Source organism: Salmo salar, chromosome ssa01 (assembly GCF_905237065.1).
Source record: "Salmo salar chromosome ssa01, Ssal_v3.1, whole genome shotgun sequence".
Lineage (NCBI taxonomy): Eukaryota > Metazoa > Chordata > Actinopteri > Salmoniformes > Salmonidae > Salmo > Salmo salar.
In genome coordinates, this window is record NC_059442.1 from 53,679,528 (window position 1) to 53,702,782 (window position 23,255).

Consider the following 23,255-nt stretch of genomic DNA (forward strand, 5'->3'; position numbering starts at 1 on the left):
CTCTCTCTCTCTCTCTCTCTCCACTATTGCTCTTCCCTCTCCCACTCTCTCCCAGCGAAGCAGTCTCAGCCAGAGGACTCAGCCAACACACAAACCAAACCCATTTATCATCATCGAAACCAAACAACTTCCTCTGTCTACCTCAATAGGTACTTGGACTCAAAACCATAAGAAGAAAAAAACGGAGGGTGAGAGTATGAGTACCTCTATAGTTTACTCTGACCCATCAGTCACCTACTACTTGGCACAGACTCTCAGACTTTTCCCCGTATTTGAGTTTGGAATATAATTCATTGAGTCATATGTGTAACACGTCAGTTTGCAAACCATCCTTGCACAGTCACCGTAATTTGTTATCCTGCCAACGAACCGACACGTCCTGTGAGATACATTTTCCCACAGCGGCTTCCCCTCCATTTCCTACGGTTATATTGATGACAAGACGCTGAACAGTGACTGTGAAAGCGATAATGACCGGGAGATGACGATGATAATGCATATGATGATGTTAATAAACACATGTTCCCTGGACAAACGTCAGTATCTTCTCCCTCCCTACCTCCATGCTTAGTGATAGTTGCTAAGCAGCAGACAGCTCGTTGAATGGCATCTCTACCACACTAACAGGAGTCTCTAAATTGAACAGGCCCCATTTCTGAAATGGGTTTGATTAAAAAGAATATCCTCGGCTCCCAGCAATCTAGGGTATTTATCAGAGTCATTTCCAAATGGTGTGTCATATTATTCAAACTAAAAGTTCTTCCCTAAAGCAGAGAGTGACTCAAGTTCAACATTTTACTTCCTGACATTAGTAAGTGTAAGAGAAGCACTAGCTAATGAGGAGCCAAACTGTATACATTTGGTGCAGTGACAGTAATATTACAATAAAGTGCATGAAGTGAACAAAGCCAAAAGGCAGGGAATGTAAACTAGCTACAGACGCCTCTTCAGATAAATGAACCAGTAACTCTCCAAGTGAAACCCATGGTAATTGTGCTATTAGAAGAAAAGACAAAAACAGACACACACAACTAAGGTTTATACAGAATCTACCAAGCATGTCTTGCTTATAATATCCTTCATTTCAAGTAACCTCCAAGTTCCTTGGTGTCCACATCACTTAGGACTTATCATGGCCCTCACACACCAGTACCGTCGGGAAGTAGGCACAGCAGTTCCTCTTCTCCATCAGGAGGCTGAAACGATTTAGCATGGCCCCTCAGATCCTGAGGAACTTTTACAGCTGCTCCATCGAAAGCATCCTGACTGGTTGTATCACCTTCTGGTATCTATTTATCCTTCTACTGGTCACTATTAATCCTGTTTACATGTATATATTACCACTAATATATTGCCATAAGTATTTACATATTCCTGCTACTAGTCACATTTCAGCCCGGTTTACATGTATATCTGCCTATCATGCCTACCCGTACAGTCTTGCGCGCACACACACACACACACACACACACACACACACACACACACACACACACACACACACACACACACACACACACACACACACACACACACACACACACACACACACACACACACACACACACACACACCTTATGCTGCTGCCATACTGTTTAGTATTATTATTTATCATCCTTATTTATCATCCTTTATCATGTACATGTCAACCTCAAATACTCCAGTATCCCTGCACATTGTACATTTGGTATTGGCACGGACCCTGTATATAGCTGCCTCTCTCATTTCTTATTTCTTGTGTTTTCTTTACTATATATTTATTTATTTATTAGCTATGCTATTTTGATATTGCTTAATGCACTGTTGGGTAGGGCTTGCAAGTCAAGCATTTCACTGTACTTGTGCGTTTGACAATACAACTTGAACCTACTAAACTACAAGGCTAATGATCATTCTCTCTGTAGCTAACAGCGTTTCAGAAACAGAACATTAGAGGAAGGTTAAGACAAAGGTTCAAAATCCACACCCTCTAATAAAAGAGAAGCAGTATCCAAAGGCTTGAATTAAGTGGGAATGAAGATTTAATAAGCACTGGCAAAAAAGAGCAGGCCAATACTATTGTGTACAGTATAGCAGGGAAAGAAATTAAATAAGAAAGCATAGAATTGTGCACCGAACCAATCTTTGACCTAAAAAAGATACCAACAGCACATTCACAACAAGCACGATCAGCTGCACGTGCACACACACACACACACACACACACACACGGGGTCACCCAGAGAGGAGGATTGTGTTTACCTCAACATGGGCTGTTTGGGGTGAGCAGGCGGGTCACTGTCCTGGTGTTGAAGGGGCTTTTTGGTCACCTGCTTGTAAATGTTCCGGGCCATCACCCCCAGCCACAGCATGGTGGAGAGGGACGAGTAGTGTAACACCACGCCAACCTGCACCAGGGGACACAGACAGACATGGGTTACTCACTGTATCTATCTTCACATCATAGAAGGCTCGTCTTCACATTCTTCATGTCCCTCTCACTTCCACTTGTTCGAACCCAGTTGATTCACAGAGAGAGTTATTTTCCGGACACAAGGAGCATGTCATGAAATGTCACTTCAAGTGTCTTTCCAGAGATCAATCCCAGCAGGAGCAGGAAGACTGTGACTTTTTAACTCATGCAAAATGGTTTGCGCGCCTGCGTACTCGGGGACACACCCGTCATCAATACCGTTAGAGGACTCAGGACAGTTACCTTGAGCCGTCAACAATAAACAACAATATGAATGTCAGTCACGTCTACAATGGTCTTTACAAAATGCGATGCTAGTTTTCTAAACAGACATTGTATTCCATCCTCTCTTGTTCTTGTATTCATGAATTATGCTTGAATGTGAATTGATCTCGCATTGTTTTGAGGCTTCATCAGGAGAAATAAAGACAGCTACGGGGAGAGGAAAAGAGTGAGAAAATAGGAAAGAGAGAGAGAAAATTTGAAATTCATTGCGTCTTTCTTTTCCCAATCACACTCCTCAGTTTGCTCAGCAGACCCAACACTAAGAGGCATCCAATCAAATAACTCGCTCCAGTCTGCTAGGCTTAACCAACTCTACAGGGACTAAAGGAGCCATACAGGAGTCAGACATGATACTGATTGGAAATAACCTTGAGGCTGGTTAATGGTGGAAGAAGCTCACAGTGAGTAGGTGGTGGTCTGTGATTCAATCATAGCTCTAACCCACACGCTTTGGACTGAAAGGAATGCTGGCTGAATGGACAAGCAACCACTAAGGTAGGATGGAATGGAACCCAAGTAAAAACATTTCAGGGAGTGAGTCTTATTGCCACACACTGAACCAGTCCTTGACCTCAAGAAGATATGAACAGCACATTCACAAGAGAGTGGCACAATTACCGTATAACCGATGGTTATGGATGGAGACCGTCATGAAAATAAAAGAACCGTCATAACTGAATAATTTTTATTTTTGTCGAACGAACATCTGACTGAAGTGACCACAATGTAGCAACAGCACACATAGAAATAAAAATGAATAGAACAGGCTTGGAACCTCTAACCCTTGCAATTTGACTGTTAAACTCATGGGTACACTAGCAATGGCTGCCTGATATTGTGATGCAATAATTTCCATGGTAATGTAGAATGTCATAAAAATGATGTTAACTGATGACGTTAGCTCTTGCAATAGAATGTATTTTTTGTAATGTCAGTTGAGTTGAATCAACAAATCAGAGCACAAATTTTACTTCCTGCTTTGCTCCTATGGTAGAGTGTTAGGTCACGTGACAAAATCTGGACGCTGAGTGAGAATTATACTGTTTGACGCTCGTGCTTATTATGATAAACACTGATTTAAATAGATTTGTTTTGCATTAATATTTGTTTTTATATGTTGTGAATACTTTTTTCTTCCCAATTGGTAGTTACAGTCTTGTCCCATCGCTGCAACTCCCGTGCGGACTCGGGTGAGGTGAAGGTTGAGAGCCATGCATTCTCCGAAACACGACCCTGCCAAGCCGCACTGCTTCTTGACACACTGCTCGCTTAACCCGGAAGCCAGCTGCACCAATGTGTCGGAGGCAACCGACGCCAGCGTGCATGCGCCCGGCCGCCACAAGGAGTCGCTAGAGTGCGATGGGACAAGGACATCCCAGCCGGCCAAACACTCCCCTAACCCGGACGACGCTGGGCCAATTGTGCGTCGCCTCATGGGTCGCGGCCGGCTGCGACACAGCCTGGGATTGAACCTGGATCTGTAGTGACGCCTCTAACACTGATCAGTGCCTTAGACTGCTGCGCCACTCGGGAGGCCCAAAACTAAAATAAACTTCAATAAACTTAAACCTCAGATTCTTAGGAACAATTAGATATGCAGCAATTGAGACTGCATTTAGAATCGCTGTTTTTAGCTAGTCCGCTAACGTAGTTGAGGGGGAGAGAGAGAAATGTTGCTTAGCGCCTGTCCCTCGTCTCTCTCACACACACACACACACACACACACACACACACACACACACACACACACACACACACAGGAGAGAGAAAGGAAGGAACAATGGAGAGTAGGGGAAAGAGAGTAGTAGGCAGAGAGGGATGAGGAGAGATAGAAAGATGGGGGAGAATAGATTGGAGGGAATAAGAGGACCACTGACTGATAAATTCCCTCAGCAAGCACTACCAGTCCACCCACCCACCAACCCACCCACCCACAAACACACACGTAAAATTACAAATGCTCATTCTGTTTGTTTGATATTAATAGGCCTGTATTCTTCCCATGTTTAACACATATCTTGGTTGTCTAGATGGCTTCTTCTACCCCTCTTCTGACCAATTAGTCTGTATAATTTAAGTATACACAAACCCACACACACAGTAGCCTAAGTCTATGTGAGGGAGGGGCATAGCCGGTGCTTCCATAAACTGAATTACATTGATAATAAAGCCTAATTAGCCTACTCCTGTCTTCACAGAACTAAATCAAATCAATCCAAATAGGCTACTACACCAGAAAGCATGATTTGGCCACACAAGACCATAACCTTCTTTAATAAAAGAAAAATAAGCTGTGGATTGATTTAAATTGCATTTCCTACATTCTGAAGGACATTTGAAGGAAAACATAGTTTGGAAAATTGCTATTGCTGTAAAGTGAAGACAATGAAAATACTGTAATCTGTCTTTTACCCACATAAAAAAGTATATAATATGGTATAAATACTGTAGTATACACTGTAGTATAGTGCAGTATTTACAGTTAACTATAGTATAAATACTGTAGTATATACTATAGTAAATAATGTGGTGTTTTTGCAGATTGTAGTATACTGTAGTATTTACTGTAGTGTTTTTGCTGACATTACTGTAGTACTTGTACAGCGTTTTTGTTTTATTATTTTTGACATAGAAGTAGAGGCTTTATCCTTGAGGAAACCTACTGGAGAAATACTAACATAACACATTTTCCATAACCTGTAGGTATGTAGGTAGGTAGGACTGGGGTCTGAGCAGATAGTTTTCTATAACCTGTAGTTAACAAAACATATGCTCTATACTTGGCATGTAGGTCTATCAATTAAGGGTGGCACAAATTGGGATATGAGGGAGGGAAATGGGCAGGGTATATGCAAATTAAATACAGTAGTATTTACTATAGTTAAAGTGTAGTGTTTTTGCGGACATTACAGTGGTATTTCCTATAGTATTATATAGTTTACTACATGATTTTATAGTAAGTACTGTAGTATTCTATAGTAAACTATAGTATTTTTTTCACATGGGATAGTTATCAAATTTGTCGACTTAATTGAGCAAACAGTATCTTATTGACACCAGCAGAGAACATCGGCCATATCCCCGGTGAGTGCACACATTTACGCTTTATCACTAGCTAGGTTTCCATCCAATTGGTGACAGATTTCCATGCGAATATTCTAAAATCTACAGAAAACATTTCCCCACCAGAGGTGTTCCCATCATACTGACTTGTTGTGGATAAAACGCTGTGCTTGATGACGTTGTGCACATAAAAATAACTTTTGTGGTTACAGTCCCATGTACCAAATAAACATTTTTGTTAAATGGGTTTCCATTGCATTTTCAACTTTACTGATGGTTTTGTCACAAAAAACTAGAGCGTTAAAAAAAGTGCCCACTCCGGTATTGATACGTGCGCTCTTGCCAACAACTCGCATATACAGTACAGTGTGGGTATTGCCTACCTACAGTTGAAGTCGGAAGTTTGCATACACCTTAGCCAAATACATCGAAACTCAGTTTTTCACAATTCCTGACACTTAATCCTAATAAAAAGTCCCTGTCTTAGGTTAGTTAGGATCAACACTTTATTTTAAGAATGTGAAATGTCAGAATAATTGGAGAGAGAACGATTTAATTTCAGCTTTTATTTCTTTCATCACATTCCCAGTGGGTCAGAAGTTGACATACACTCAATTAGTATTTGTAGCATTGCCTTTAAATTGTTTAACTTGGGTCAAATGTTTTGGGTAGCCTTCCACAAGCTTCCCACAATAAGTTGGGTGAATTTTGGCCCATTCCTCCTGACAGAGCTGGGGTAACAAGTCAGGTTTGTAGGCCTCCTTGCTCGCACACGCTTTTTCAGTTCTGCCCACACATTTTCTATAGGATTGAGGTCAGGGCTTTATGATGGACACTCCAATAGCTTGACTTTGTTGTCCTTAAGCCATTTTGCCATAAATTTGGAAGTATGCTTGGGGTCATTGTCCATTTGGAAGACCCATTTGCGACCAAGCTTTAACTTCCTGACTGGTGTCTTGAGATGTTGCTTCAATATATCCACATAATTTACCTTCCCCATAATGCCATCTATTTTGTGAAGTGCACCAGTTCCTCCTGCAGCAAAGCACCCCCACAACATGATGCTGCCACCCCTGTCCTTCACGGTTGGGATGGTGTTCTTCGGCTTGCAAGCCTCCCCTTTTTTCGTCCAAACATAACGATGGTCATTATGGCCAAACAGTTCTATTTTTGTTTCATCAGACCAGAGGACATTTCTCAAAAAATTACAATCTTTGTCCCCATGTGCAGTTGCAAACCATAGTCTGGCTTTTTTATGGCGGTTATGGAGCAGTGGCTTCTTCCTTGCTGAGCGGCCTTTCAGGTTGGGTCAATATAGGACTCGTTTTACTGTGGATATAGATACTTTTGTACCTGTTTCCTCCAGCATCTTCACAAGGTCCTTTGCTGTTGTTCTGGGATTGATTTGCAGTTTTCACACCAAAGTACGTTCATCTCTAGGAGACAGAACGTGTCTCCTTCCTGAGCAGTATGACGGCTGTGTGGTCCCATGGTGTTTATACTTGCGTACTATTGTTTGTACAAATGAACGTGGTACCTTCAGGCGTTTGGAAATTGCTCCCAAGGATGAACCAGACTTGTGGAGGTCTACAATTGTTTTCCGAGGTCTTGGATGATTTCTTTTGATTTTCTCATGATGTCAAGCAGAGGCACTGAGTTTGAAGGTAGGCCTTGAAATACATCCACAGGTACACCTCCAATTGACTCAAATTATGTCAATTAGCCTATCAGAAGCTTCTAAAGCCATGCCATAATTTTCTGGATTTTTCCAAGCTGTTTAAAGGCACAGTCAACTTGGTGTATGTAAACCTCTGACCCACTGCAATTGTGATACAGTGAATTTTAAGTAAAATAATCTCTCTGTAAACAATTGTTGGAAAAATTACTTGTGTCATGCACAAAGTAGATGTCCTAACCGACTTGCCAAAACTATAGTTTGTTAACAAGAAATTTGTGGAGTGGTTGAAAAACGAGTTTTAATGACTCCAACCTGAGTGTATGTAAACTTCCAACGTCAACTGTATATTATAATGGACAAAAGAGCGAGAGTATTTTTATTTGTCAAATGGCAGCCAAGCATCAATGATCATGTCACCAGAATAAGACCCTCAATATTTATTGGAAAGGAGCTTCAAGCTCATCCATCACCTTGCACTTTCACCACCCTGTGAAGTTCATCATAACTTATTTCATTTGGGAAGTGGGAAGACCACACAACATGTCATCGCGTGACTCCCAAGTTTACTTCGATATGACGGTTATTTTATAAATATTTGTGAATAAAAGCGTTTACACCTCCATTTCTCACATAATTAATTTTACAGACACAAAAAGATCCCACCTTGTCTAGCGCGTTTTGTTTTGTCGACATTTGGAAAGTGTGCCGACACATTTGCTGTTTACATCAGGACTGTCGTGACATTTTTTTTAATGCAACATGTACTTTACTCGCATAAAAAGGTTGGAGAGAAACCTGGTTAGTCTTGGGTGAGTACCACTTGAAAATGTATTTTTGGACTCTTAATGTCCTCCTCCAGGTTAGATTGATGTCATATTGTATTTGTGTCTTCCCTTCTCGTAGACATATTATATGGATCAGACAATGTTGTTTTTATTGATCTGTTTGTCAGTGTCAGCAGAGCAGACAGGCCTGTAATTTGTGTCATATTATAAAACGATTCTGCTAATGTCTCCAGTCATATAAAGTGTAGTAGAATTGCATGAAATATGCTTATAAAAAGGCAACAAAAAAAATCCTGTGCAAACAAAGGAGAAGAAACGTGTCTGATATAGCCTATAGGCTATAAAACGTCACAATAGCGTTCGTTTTGGCTGCTGGGGGGCAAGGAGACCCCCCCCCCAGCTTCGCTAAAACCATTGACAACTACGTGCTGTTTGGTTTTAATAACTATTTTGTTTTAATACCATCAACTCTTGAAGAGCATAGTCAGAACTACACATTTCTGAGTATTCCACATTTAGCTCCATCATCGGAGTTTTACTGCAATCAGTAAACATCAATTGATCATAGGGCGGGGCGGTATTACGTTTTTTACTATATACCGGTACTGACGCATGGACCGGTTTGGGTTTTTACTTTACCTTCTATAATGGTATTTCAATGTTTGGTTTGTTAAATGTGATACACAACTCCAGTGAGTGCAATGTCTGTTTTTATAGTTTACTCCCTTGTCTTTCTCCCTTCTGCTACATGCCGCTTTCCACTCCAAGCCCTGCCCACTGTCACTCAAGGAGAGAGTATTTGCTCAGCAACAGAGTCAGGAACACTTTCTTGCCGTTCACTCTGCAGTCTACATGGTCAGATAGATGTAACAAGATGTTGGAGACAACAATGCTGCTTTCCACAAGCGTTCTATAATTACACTAGTAGTTTGAGTAGCTTACTGTCTGCAAACTGTCTGCTAGTTTGTCTTTTCTTAGCAAGTTGTGGCTATAATAAATACTGTTAGCTGCTAATTCTACTCGCTAGTTAGCTGGCTAGCTTTGGTTCCTACGCTGTCAGTAATTCCTTCCTGGCTTATTCATTCGTTGTCATGTCAAACAACAATGTATTCAAGGTGCTGCTAGTGCTGTGTCGGCCATGACATTTTGTCAGCCGGGTTATTGTCATGTAAAATAATGCAGGTCTCACGGTGATTGACTGTTAATTAACATAAACACGTTAAGCATCTCCAGGCCTCCATGCATACAAGCCGCTGATACGTGTGTCTACATTTAAAAAAGTTTAAAAATCTATTTAATATACACCATAACAATAAATCCATTATTTATTGTAGGCAGGGCATTATGATATGAAGAAAATGTAATTCAGAAGAACAAAATATGAGTTGGCCTACTGTATGTTATCTGGCTATGCACCATGCCATAGGCTGTAGGCTTGTTCATTTAGCAGACAAAATGTGTTTATAAATCCTTTGCGACTATTTTATATTATATGCTTTTATAGTAAGAAGAATATAATTGAATTTAGCTGAATACAATATGAATTATATTTTCCCCATTCCAGAGCGAGTGCGCACACATGTGGCAATGTTGGGCTTAAAAGTCATCATTTGTAACAGGTCCTCTACACTAGATTTAGCGTTATTTGGAAACTTTAGTTGTGAATGATACAAACCTTAGTATGTCTTAGAAATCAAAAACATATATGGCCTGCATGATGCGACTTGCTATTGATGATTTGAGAAAAGTCGCTAAAAAATCCTGCTCTCTGTTCCTTGCCTCATGATGCACAGGCCAGGGACAGTGACATCCATACACCCACAAAGTTTTTTAAGATTGCAGTTATGTTGTACAAAAGGTAATCTTGGCTGGTTTTGCTTGTAAATACTTTTTACATGAGACTATTCTCAATTTAATCTTGTCTTTACTAATATGTAAAATTAGTTTTAATTTACAATGGCCCATTATCAACTGGGCAGAAAGAGGGGCAGGGGGAAAAAGAACTGCCATCCGTATGCACTCAAATAACTGATGGAGCCACTTGCCCGCTGGTTCCTTTTCGTACTCATGACAGTTAGGTGACCACATTTAAAATACCCAAATGCGGGTTGGATGGCGAGCGTTGCTGCACAGCTATTTTCAGGTCTCTCCAGAGACGTTCAATCGGGTTCAAGTCCGGGCTCTGGCTGGTCGTGGTCCTGTTGAAAGGTGAACCTTCGCTCCTGTCTGAGGTCCTGAGTGCTCTGGAGCAGGTTTGGTTTTCATCAAGGATCTCTCTGCACTTTCCTCCGTTCATCTTTGCCTCGATCCTAACTAGTCTCCCAGTCCCTGCTGCTGAAAAACATCCCCACAGCATGATGCTGCCACCACCATGCTTCACCCTAGGCATGGTGCCAGGTTTACATACTTGACGCTTGGCATTCAGGCCAAAGAGTTCAATCTTGGCTTCATCAGACCAGAGAATCTTGTATCTCATGGTCTGAGAGTCTTCAGGAGCCTTTTGGCACAGCTGATTGGTGGAGTGCTGCAGAGATGGTTGTGCTTCTGGAAGGTTCTCCCATCTCCACAGAGGAACTCTAGAGCTCTGTCAGTGACCATCAGGTTCTTGGTCACCTTCCTGACCAAGACCCTTCTCCCCCAATTGCTCAGTTTGGTTGAGTGGCCAGCTCTAGGAAGAGTCTTGGTGGTTCCAAACGTAATCCATTTAAGAATGATGGAGGCCACTGTGTTCTTGGGGACCTTCAATGCTGCAGACATTTTTTGGTACCCTTCCCAGATCTGTGCCTCGACACAATCCTGTCATGGAGCTCTACAGACAATTCCTTCAACCTCATGGCTTGGTTTTTGCTCTGACATGCACTGTCAACTGTGGGACCTTATATAGACAGGGTGTGCCTTTCCAAATCATGTCCAATAAATTGCATTTACCACAGGTGGACTCCAATCAAGTTGTAGAAACATCAAGGATGATCAATGGAAACAGGATGCAGTTGAGCTCAATTTCGAGTCTCATAGCAAAGGGTCTGAATACTTATGTAAATAAGGTATTTATTTTTTTATTTTATATTCTTCAAAGTAGCTACCCTTTGCCTTGATGACAGCTTTGCACACTCTAGGCATTTTCTCAACCAGCTTCACCTGGAATGCTTTTCCAACTGTCTTGAAAGAGTTCCCACATATGCTGAGCACTTTTTGGCTGCTTTTCCTTCACTCAAAATCAAATCAAATGTTATTGGTCACATACACGTTTAGCAGATGTTAATACGAGTGTAGCGAAATGCTTGTGCTTCTAGTTCCAACAGTGCAGTAATATCTAACAAGTAATCTAATAATTACCCAACAACTACCTAATACACACAAATCTAAAGGGATGGAATAAGTATATGTACATATAAATATATGGATGAGCGATGGCCGAGCAGCATAGGCAAGGTGCAATAGACGGTATAAAGTACCGTATATACATATGAGATGAGCAATGTAACATTTTAACATTATTCAAGTGGCATTGTTTAAAGTGACTAGTGATCCATTTATTAAAGTGGCCAGTGATATGAGTCTATTTATTTATTTAATTGTGCATCTGTAAAAGTTTGTCAGGGTTTTAGGTGTCAAGAGAAATTACTTCAGCACTGTTGCGCCTTCTTCACCACACTGTCTGTGTGGGTGGACCATTTCAGTTTGTCTGAGGAACTTAAAAAACTTGCCTCCTTCTCCACTACTGTCCCTTCGATGTGGATAGGGGGGTGCTCCCTCTGCTGTTTCCTGAAGTCCACGATCATCTCCTTTGTTTTGTTGACGTTGAGTGAGAGGTTGTTTTCCTGACACCACACTCCGAGTGCCCTCACCTCCTCCCTGTAGGCTGTCTCGTCGTTGTTGGTAATCAAGCCCACTACTGTTGTGTCATCTGCAAACTTGATGATTGAGTTGGAGGCATGCATGGCCACACAGCCATGGGTGAACAGGGAGTACAGGAGGGGGCTGAGCATGCACCCTTGTGGGGCCCCAGTGTTGAGGGTCAGCGAAGTGGAGATGTTTTTTTTTTCGACCTTCACCACCTGGGGCTGCCCGTCAGAAAGTCCAGGACCCAATTGCACAGGGCGGAGTTGAGACCCAGGGCCTCCAGCTTAATGATGAGTTTGGAGGGTACTATGGTGTTGAATGCTGAGCTATAGTCAATGAACAGCATTATTACATAGGTATTCCTCTTGTCCAGATGGGATAGGGCAGTGTGCAGTGTGATGGCGATTGCATCGTCTGTGGACCTGTTGGGGCGGTATGCAAACTGAAGTGAGTCTAGGGTGGCAGGTAAGGTGGAGGTGATATGATCCTTGACTAGTCTCTCAAAGCACTTCATGATGACAGAAGTGAGTGCTACGGGGCAGTAGTCATTTAGTTTAGTTATCTTTGTCTTCTTGGGTACTTGAACAATGTTGTCCATCTTGAAGCATGTGGGGACAGCCGACTGGGATAGGGAGCGATTGAATATGTCCGTAAACACACCAGCCAGCCGGTCAGAGCATGGTCTGGGCCAGTTGCCCTGCAAGGGTTAACACGTTTAAATGTCTTACTCATATCGGCCACGGAGAAGGAGAGGGGGGGGGGGCAGTCCTTGTTAGCGGGCCGCGACGGTGGCACTGTATTATCCTCAAAGCTGGCAAAGAAGGTGGCAAGTTTGTCTGGAAGCGAGACGTCAGTGTCCATGACGTGTGGTCCAACTACCATCATCTAAAATTCCATGACCATCACAGCCCTAACAGTGGGTGGAGGAAGGGAGCGAGAGAGGAGGAGGAGACGCAGAGAGAGAGAAGAGAGAGAGGTATGGGAGAGAGAGAGAGAGAGATGGAGAGGGGCAGGGGATATAATTGGTGGAAGGAGGTTGGTGGAGGAAGGGGATTTGCATTTTCTTTAAGTGCTGACTGAGGTTTCCAGAGTCAGTTCCAGGGCTCCTTGAAGTTTGCCTGTCAGAGGAGGTGGCGAGTAGCAGTTCCCATGTGGGAAGTGGATCCCTGCTGGACCTGAGAGGGATCTATCCACAAGTGGGGCAGAGGTTGGAGGGGTGGAGGAGGGTGGTAGGGTGTGTGTGATCACACATATCCTTACAGCCAGCTCCTCCAGTGAATGACCATGTAATCATCCCAGATACTGCCACCACTGCTGGGAACAGGGGAACAGCCTCAAACCCATCGGGATGAGAGGAGGGGTGGACCCAAAGAATCAAACTGGACCCAAAGAATCGACTTAGGCTGTTACCCATTAAAAATGCAGTGTTTCTACATTAGGCAACCTGATTAAATCAGAAAAATAGCCAGGGGTGAGGAGCACCAGAGGCATGTGCAGAATAAACACCTGCTGTGATGATTACATTGAGAGATGGGTAATATTTACATGTGTGAGAGAAGCATGGAGATTTGATCGATTGCAGTAGTTTCTTTACAGGCATCTCTCAAGCGGTGGCATCTCGGCAAGATGGCTGCTCATAAACGTGTTGCTAATGCATCCATGTAGACAGCGAATCTGATGGGGAATATGCTAATTGTCCCGTAATAATGCGCCATTACACGGCGGGGGAACAGGTGGGTCAATAGGGGGGGGGGGCGCGCGTTTCATGCCATTACACCGGCCGAAATGTGTCATTGGTAGACGTCAACACTCGCTTGACGGGCGTGACATGAACCAGAGGCTCCTAGCCTAGCTAGCTGTCTCTCTGTGATGCCAAGACTCCTGACAGGCAGCCAAAGCACGCCAGGCACTGTTGGCTTCCATAAGATAAAGTGAGCTACAGAGATCTGTGCAGCTCTATATTGAGGTGGACTCGTTATATTTTAGAACAAGACGATGTCTAAACTTCTCGTGGACGGGATGGAGAGGCAGCAGCCTCAGCAGTGTCCCAAGTGACTCTGCCTGGTTCTGAAGAGAGAAGAAGAGCCTTGATGATATAAATAGAGGATGAGTTGGAAGCCTTTGAAACCTCAACTGAAAGGTAGAAAGAAAGAAAAAACAGAAATCTCTCGCCAGCTAAATGCCCACATGCTGAGGAGAGATATCCTCTCTCGGCTGACATGTTCCAATTGATGTATCAAATTTATTTTGAAAACCTACAGTATCATCTAGATATCAATCTCCCAAAACTTAACAATGTGTCTGGTCTTCTTACTCCTTATTTTGTCAAGACACGATTGAGTCTATCGCTAACCCTGACATTTTAACACCAACCATTATATCCATCTACCTATCATCGTCCTATCAATCTTCCCAAATCAACAATATGCATGCATACCGGAGTTTGGTTTTCTTAAGACTTCAGCATCAGTTAAGCCAACGATTGATGAAGAGGTTAGCATCTCTAGATGTATTTAAAAGCTGGAACATCTCTTACCTGGTGTCTCCAATGAGCTGCTTTATCTAAGTAAGGACTCAAGGACGCCCCTCATGCCCCAATTAGCCAACCCAACGTTATCCTGCTCTTGCTGCCTCCACACTCTCCTCTAAAAACAGTATCTATGGCAGGATCCTCTCACAGTGACACATCTCCCATGATCTCTTCCGTTTTAGAACGTCTCAGAGCCAAGCGGTATTGCACCCAGCAGGAGAGAAAGCACTCCCGTTAGCTAACCTACACAGGCATTCAGGCCCCGCAGTGCTGGCTGGTGCCTGTGTGTCTCTCTCTCTCTCCCCCTTTCGCTCTCCCTCACTATTTTCTCTCTCTCTCTCTTGCCCTCTCTCTGTCTTTCTCTCTCTCGCTCACAGCCTCAGGCTAAGAGATGGAGGTGCCAGCCACAGAGGCAGGCAGAGTCAACCAGTAGGCGACAGCAGTAACGGCAGCCATACTCCTACTCCCCCGGAGAACGACAGCAAAACAAAACCCTCATTAGGACAAAAAACTGCTAGGTACAAAGCCCCTGGTGGCCGGGGCGGGAAACCTGGAGGGACAGGCAACATCACAGTATAGGTACGGCCAACCAGGAAGACAGCTAGCTAGCTGTAGCATTCATGTGTGTACCATAGTGGTTGGGTATTAAGCTGTGTGGACTGTATTGTCTCACACCGTGTGTAGGGAGTCGTGCCGAAGCCTTGGTGGAGCCTATTCATCAGAGCATCAAAGAAGGACAATAGAGAGAGAGAGAGAGCAAGCGAGAGAGAGAGAGAGAGAGCGAGAGAGGAGGAGAGCTTGGAGTACTACACCGTGCACACAGAGCATCACAACCACCGCCACAGTGCACCTCAATAGACATTCATAATCAATTCCCCCAGAGAGCTTTGAGAGGGCAGGAATGAAAAGGCAGTGCACTTACTGCTTGACAGATGATGGGGTATTTGATTCGATTGATGCCTCCGGCAAACACAGTGAAGGTCAGAGCTGTGTGGAAACAGAAGTTGAGGAGCATGTGCCATCCCTTCCGACTGATGCGGATTGTGCTGCCAAAAGAAGAGAAACCCACACCGAATAAATAGTCAGTCAAATAAATATGAATGGCACAGAATATCAGGGGAATGGATTAAACATGGACGCAGAGGACGTTGAAATTATGAGCGTTTAAAAAAAGAGCCGGTTCATCATTCAGATCATTTACGAGGATACAAGGGGGGGCGAGGTGTAAATCTGGTGGAATGCATTGCATCGTTTGCAAATGAAATGTTGTAAATAATCTACATATCCATTTTGATTCAATGAATGTACCGACTTCAAAGCCCAGCCATGTCATACGATTCATCGTTCAGATCAGGGATGAAGAGACAATAGGGGGATGAGAAATAAGGAGATGAAAGTTCAGTCTATTGGGTCCGCTCAATAGTAAAAAAATATATATTAAAACTGATTGATTCCAGTAGACTGAGTCAATTGACATGCAACACAATAGAACCCCATATTGTGAAATAGGAAATCAACTAGTGTTATGCACCCTTGGGCATGCCACTTAACCTATATTGCTACTCCTTGTCCAGCTGTTGGAAAAAACACTAAGGCTATATGGATCAGCCAATCCAGACGCAGTATCCAGGGCAAATAAACTAGATAGAAACAAACAACATAAACAATTATCCTGACATCTATCCAGTATCCTAAATCAGCATTATCCTCATCATGTTCACCAGTGTGATTATAAATCAGGGGGGAAAAGTGTACAGGAAAAAACCTCTGTTGTCTGTGAGAAACAAACTGGCAGAGAGGGAGCGAGAGAGAGACCAGAGAGTGAGATAACAGAGAGAGAGAGAGAGAGGCCAGGGAGAGAGAGAATGAGTGAGAATGAGTGAAAACAAGCAAGAACAAGAGCGAGATAGGCAGATAGACAGATATATATATATATATAAAAAGTGAGAAGTAATGAGATAACGAATGAGAGGGAGAAAGAGAGAAAGCAACAATAACCTACGAGGCGTGTCTGAGTGTTATGTGCCAGAGAGGAGAGGAAGAGCTGCTGTTCAGGTGCTGAACTCGACCCAGGAGGCTCCAGGAGAGGCCCATAAATCACTGCAGCCTCTACCTGCCTCCCAGTGTTTTTCATGAGCTTGGCTATGGGCTTTCACAGGTTCAAGTGCATTAACCTGGCACCCCTCCACTTCATCGTTTCCCCGAGAAAGCATGTGGCTAAACTGCCCTCCCGCTTGTTCTCCTTGGCCGAAGGGAAAGGAACGTTCTGAAGGGTGAACTTGGAGTCCGAATGGAATGGGATCTTGATAATAGGCTCACCAGCATCGCTATTCAGTATAAACACTCCCTTTGCTTGAAATACACTAACGTTCTGAAAATCAGTGATGCTACATTACACACTCCCTTGTCTTGGAATACACGTTATGTCAGAAAGTGAAGTTATTTTCAACATATTTAGGACGTTATTCCGATTTGAGATCTGCCTGCACAACTCAGACTTTCACATAAATCATTCATTGATATCAAAGGGGAGACTGTTGTGCATGGATCTCAATTCCGAATGTGGCCCTTAGAGCATTTCTACTGTAAGGAAGACACGGCTTTGGGGATGGAGGGAGGCAAAGCGGTTGGAGTGTTGTACTCCTGCTGCAGCTGTGAAACGACCACTTGTTTCCTCTGACAACAAGTGTCTCCTGACTGAAATCATAGAGCCACTGACACCATCACTCCTCCCAGACTACAGTTACCATGTGTTTTCATAACCCCTCAATCCCTACAGCCCTTCATCCTGTCAATGTCTCTTTCTCTCTCTTTCTTAGAGTCGCCTCATACTGATGCCAACCGTAAAATGTGTTCATACATCTTCATGCTTCATTACAGTCTATCTATTCATCTGCTTTCCATCAGAACCAAAAGTAGTATAAAAAAATGTATAATTTAATTCATCTGTCATTTCAGAGACATTGAATAACTTTCTTTGGGGGGGGGGCTTTTATTCTCAGCATAGTGAAAGTATAAAAGGACTGAATGATCGATCACATTAAGTTTCAGTCACTAACTCCATTGTTCGTGATCTAGTGAGTGCCTAACAAAGGGAAAATGAGGCCCCCAAAAAATAACACGCTATCCAGGTTGCCTGGAGACCACACTGGATCATCAGTAGAGGACGACTAGATGAACTGAAAGATAGCACACAGCCCTCAGGGTTCGGAGAGAGGTGACCAGATGTGGTCAGGATCTTATAGACATCAGGTTGAGCCATCTCTTTGAGGCAAGCGGTAGTGGGTTACTCATACAGAGACACACACACACAAATCGTCCTCAGATGTCTGAGTCAGACAGACTGCAGAGCTTCATGCAGGCCCACAGCGGCTGACTAACAGCTCAGAAGCATGACGGAGGGAAATAAAAATAAATCCTCAAAAGTAGGAGAGGTGGTGTGTGGCGTGTTATGACGGATACATGACCTGGATGTGTGTGGTTTTTACTAAGCTTAGTTAGTTAACTAACTGTGAGAACTCACTTCAAATCCTCTGAACACAGACCTAAACACACACACACACACACACACACACACACACAGACACATACACACACACAGTTTTGAAGGGTTTTTACCTGTGGTGCACGATATAAGTGATGATGGAGGCGAAGAGGCAGAGCAACATGACGGCCGTACAGGCATACACGACCGGGTGCAGAAACTCCCCAGGGTACGGGGGGAAAGACAGCACCTTCTTCAGATCCTACATGAGAAAGAGAGAGAGAGAGAAACATGAATTGTTTAGAAACAATGTACACGACTATGCAATTGGCCTCAATGCTTTGGCATAATCTGCATGACAACAAAGTTATTTGAATTGAATTGAGAGAGAGAAGAGATGAAGAGAGAGAAAGAGAGACAGTTGGGGGAAGTAATGGAGAGGGGAGAGAGAGAGACAAGAGACAAGTTGAGACAAGTTGCCACAAGAAAAGGGCAACCAGTGAAGAACAAACACCATTGTAAATACAACCCATATTTATGTTTATTTATTTTCCCTTTTGTACTTTAACTCGCACATCGTTACAACTCTGTATATAGACATAATGACATTCGAAATGTCTTTATTCTTTTGGAACTTCTGTGAGTGTAATGTTCACTGTAATTTGATATTTCACGTACCATGTAGACAAACAATGTACAAGAAAACGGTTCACCCTATATGGATGAAAATACCCTCAAATTCAAGCTGATTAAATTAAAGCTGCAGCTTCATAGTCATTGTATCATTTCAAATCCAAAGCACTGGAGTACAGAGCCAAAACAACAAGCAATGTGTCAACTTTTGGAGCTCACTGAATATGGATAGTGTATAAAGATTTAGTTGGGTATATATGGATTTTTCTAAGCAGGAGGCTACTAGTTTAATCCAATAAGGTATTTGACGAGTAGTTTTGATTGGTTCAGTGAAGATAGTAAGTTGTCCTGTCAAGTGGTAAATGTTTGAATATGGTGTAAAGGCTCAGGGGCTAAGAGTCAGAGCTAGTGTCGGTTACCCTTAGAGCCTCAGTGATGAGGATGGTGATGGTGATATGTCCAATGAGACACTTTGACCCTGAGAACTTGCCCTTCTTTGTCATCGTAACCCCTCTGGACAGATAAAGGTCCTGTCGTTTACACATTGCCATTACGAAAGCTGAGAATTGCAGTTGTACTTGCAACCTGCCCTCCCTCTTCCTTTTGCCTACTTCCCTCTCTTTTCCTTTCCCTCTCACACTCTCTCCCCATCTTTCCACATACACATCCTCTAGCTCTCTCTCTTTTGCCCCCTTTTTCCCTCTCCCTCTCTTCAGCTTCCTCTCCATCCCTATTTTCTCTCCCTCTCTTTCCCTGCTCTCCCTCTGCCTCTCTCGGTTCAGGCTCCATTAGACTGACTGGTGATGTTCTGAGTGGTCGTCTCTCCCTGTCACACTGTTACATATCTGTAAGAGATCTAGATCAGCCTCTGGTCACAGCCCTCCATCCCTCCCTTTCCCCTGCTCTTCTCTCCCCTGACTGGGCCTATTAGTGCTCAGCACACAGGGCAGCAGAGGTCACGGGCCCCTACAGGCCCCTGAATAAGCCTGTGGGTGAGCCCAGGGAAAGGATTCCGCATGGCTGGTCAGGGAAGTTGTGATAGAGAAGGACAACTGTGTAGAATAGACTTACAGCCATGAACACACACAGCCCTGGGGGACAGCCCTGTTCACTACCATGCATCTTCTATCTGTAGATACCTCAGCAGCGGTGCCCATTCAGTTCTACTGGTGTGATGATCACAGTGCAGCCAAATCAATGGCGCTAGCTTTCGTGTGTCTTGATGGAAGGGTTGTGAAAACATCGCTCCAACCCCCCTATCCCATGCAGTTGATGATCACAGTGCAGTCAAATCAATAGAGCTAAGCTAGCTTTCAGATTTCTTGATGGATATGACGTGGGGAAAAAAACATGTTTACCCAACCCTGAAAGAGGAGCAAACCATTCCCAGAGAATGACGCACATACTGTAGTTGTCACGATGATGTGTGTGTTCTCATTGTAACGTGACAGCACAGTAACGCCTCTGTGTGAGCCCTGTAAAGGGCAACATATGCTTCCAGATGTATAGCTCAGATGTAGGAGAGATGCAACTCGATGTTGAAACGTTCTTAATGAGCATCTGCTACTTTAGCAATGTGACATTAAGAGTGAGATTCATTCTGATTATCCATCTCCCCGGGAGTGCTACGTATGTTTTGTTAATTCGGAGAACACATTGACTTGATTGTTTGCGTGACATCATTTTTTTTGGGGGGGGGACCATTGTTCATCTAGTAATGAGCATTACGAAATGTATGTAATTCTGTGAGTTGCTTTTCTTTCGGTTGCCCAGACACAGCATGCACAATAGAAATGTATGGTATAACAATCTATTGTGTAATTTGTATTGTAAATAAGAATATATTATTTGTCTTAAAACACTTAAAGTGTAACTGACAGCTTTTTAGCAACATGAAATCTCATTAAAATCTGATCATCAAATAAAATGGTATTTGTCACATGCGCCGAATACAACAAGTGTAGACTTTACTGTGAAATGCTTACTTACAAGCCCTTAACCAACAGTGTAGTTCAAGAAGAAGAAAATATTTACCAAGTAGAATAAAATAGAAAGTAAAAATAAAAGTCACATAATAAGAATACCAATAACGAGGCTATATACTGTACAGGGGGCACCGGAGTCTCTGACAATTTTATGGGCTTTCCTCTGACACCCCCACGAAGAATGACACTTTTTCTTAAAATGTTCTGACAAGCAAGCACTTAGAAATGGTAATTTTCACATTTTCATAAATTCTTAGAATGATAAATATTAACGCAACATGTAAAGTGTTGGTCCCATGTTTAATGAGCTAAAATAAAAGATCCCAGAAATGTTCCATATGCACAAAAAGCTATTTCTCTCAAATTTTGTGCACACATTGAGCATTTCTCCTTTGCCAAGATATCAAGAAGCTGATTAAACAGCATGATCAGTACACAGGTGCACCTTGTGCTGGAGACAATAAAAGGCCACTCTAAAATGTGCAGTTTTGTCACACAACACATTGCCACAGACGTCTCAAGTTTTGAGGGAACGTGCAACTGCCATGCTGACTGCAGGAATGTCCACCAGAGCTGTTGCCTGAGAATTTTATGTTCATTTCTCTACTATAAGCAACCTCCAATGTCGTTTTAGAGAATTTTGCATTATGTTCAACCGGCCTCAAAACTGCAGACCACGTGTAACCATGCCAGCATCAGGACCTCACATCTGGCTTCTTCACCTGCGGGATCATCTGAGACCAGCCACCCGGACAACTGATGAAACTGCCTGTAATAAAGCCCTTTTGTGGGGAAAAACTCATTCTGATTGGCAGGCCCTGGCTCCCCAGTGGGTGGGTCTAGTAGGCTATCTGTCCCTATATGCACATCAACAACAACAAGTTCATCAACTAATGCTAGCCAGAGCAAGATGAGAGAAAGATGAGCTAAAAATCGAACAAAGGAACATTAGATAAACCCTCTCAAACCTTTCTCGTTGGCTGGCCTTCAAAATTGCACTGATAAACAATGGGGAATAGTAAGTAGCTTGCTCGTCCTTCTGCAGCTTGCCTGCCAATGCATGCTTGTCCAAACCAAGCACCTTAGCTAATTGGCTGAAGTTGGCTAGCTTGCTAGCTAGCTACTTCCAGACACAAATGAGAGAAAACCTCACTCTGACCATTTTACTCGCCCTAGCAGAGCTGGTTAGGCTGTTTATAAGTTATCTAGAGCATTCGTGACTAACTATTCCTTTTTTGACTACGCTTACTGACACCGATCATATTCAGCGGGTGTTGTGCGTTTGTCAATTCATCGGTTATTCTGCTCTCTGGCACACTCAGACGAGAGTGCTCAGAAATCGGAGTAGAGCGCAATAGTGAATTTGCGAACGCGAGAGATATGCTAACTGGATGACAGTCGTTCTGAGTTCAGCATAGCTTGCTAGCTAACCAAATGACACCTGCATCTCTAGCTGTGTAGCCACCAAAAAACGTTATGAGGGGAAAAATTCAGTCACTCAACCACTCCTCCAATGACATGACATCCTCTAAGCAGCTAGCTAGCTATAACATTAGGCTTAGTGTTTTTAGCTTGCTACATAAATATATAAACTAGCCTTCACAGCCTTAGCTACATTTGTCAATTTATGTCCGAAATATTGAGTCATATAATATTGAGCAATATTTTTTGGACTACCAAGAAACCGATTGGTGAATTATATTAATCATGCATTGAACTGCATCCACCTATTCTGCCAAAAATGCCTTACTGTACGTCATGGAATGTTGAGTCAAATAGGACCTATTTTAAAAACCTCTTATGAAGTTGATTTTGTAACATGAACTGTTTGTTTCGTTTCTGCAAAGTTGTTAAAACGATTTCAGTTCCACTTTAATAATTGAACATGTTTCTAAACACTTCTAAATTAATGTGGATGATACCATGATTATGGATAGTCCTGAATGAATAATGAATAACGATGAGTGAGGGGGGGTCTAAACTTGAATGCTGATGGGTTAAAACCGCATTTCAGCCAGTGTCTATTCCACAAGTTACCACCGGCTAAATCTATGACGTTACAATGCCTATTTACTCTGTTCCATCTGACTGTGCAATCCACTGTCTCGTCAGCCCAGCCAAGCAATTTATAAATTTGATCTCCGCTATAAAAAGCATCTAGACCTTCTGACATTTCTTTTAGACTAACATTTAGTTTTCAACAGTGGAGATTTCTATAAATCTTGCTGTCGGTCTCTCCAACATTTGCAATATTGAATTTGAATATTGAAACAATCTCCAGCTGTCCCATAGTAATGAACGTGTCAGGACGAGACAGCCAGGCAGCGATTTTCAGCTAGTCGAAATCATGAATCAGCTGGCATCATTTTTATGGATATATATATATATATAAAGAAATGTCATTGAATAAAGGTAAAACGAAAGAAAGTGCAGCTAGTTTGCAGTCTTTCCAGCTTCAGTTTGAAGTGATTGTGTTAGCTATGTTATTGGCTAGCTCCTCTGAACAACAGTGTCCTG

The 23,255-nt window shown here is 42.8% G+C and overlaps 1 protein-coding gene across 2 annotated transcripts in view; it reads right to left on the reverse strand.

The window, feature by feature from the left end:
- The window catches only part of LOC106604940 (adhesion G protein-coupled receptor A3), a 286,173-nt gene that overhangs the window by 21,284 nt on the left and 241,634 nt on the right, over positions 1–23,255 (reverse strand). For both annotated transcript variants that reach the window (XM_014200102.2, XM_014200092.2), the window contains exons 15-17: positions 18,255–18,382; positions 15,559–15,682; positions 2,242–2,387 (exon numbers count right to left, since the gene is read on the reverse strand). In XM_014200102.2, coding sequence (XP_014055577.2) covers positions 2,242–2,387; positions 15,559–15,682; positions 18,255–18,382 — 398 coding nt within the window. The remainder of the gene's footprint in view (positions 1–2,241; positions 2,388–15,558; positions 15,683–18,254; positions 18,383–23,255) is intronic.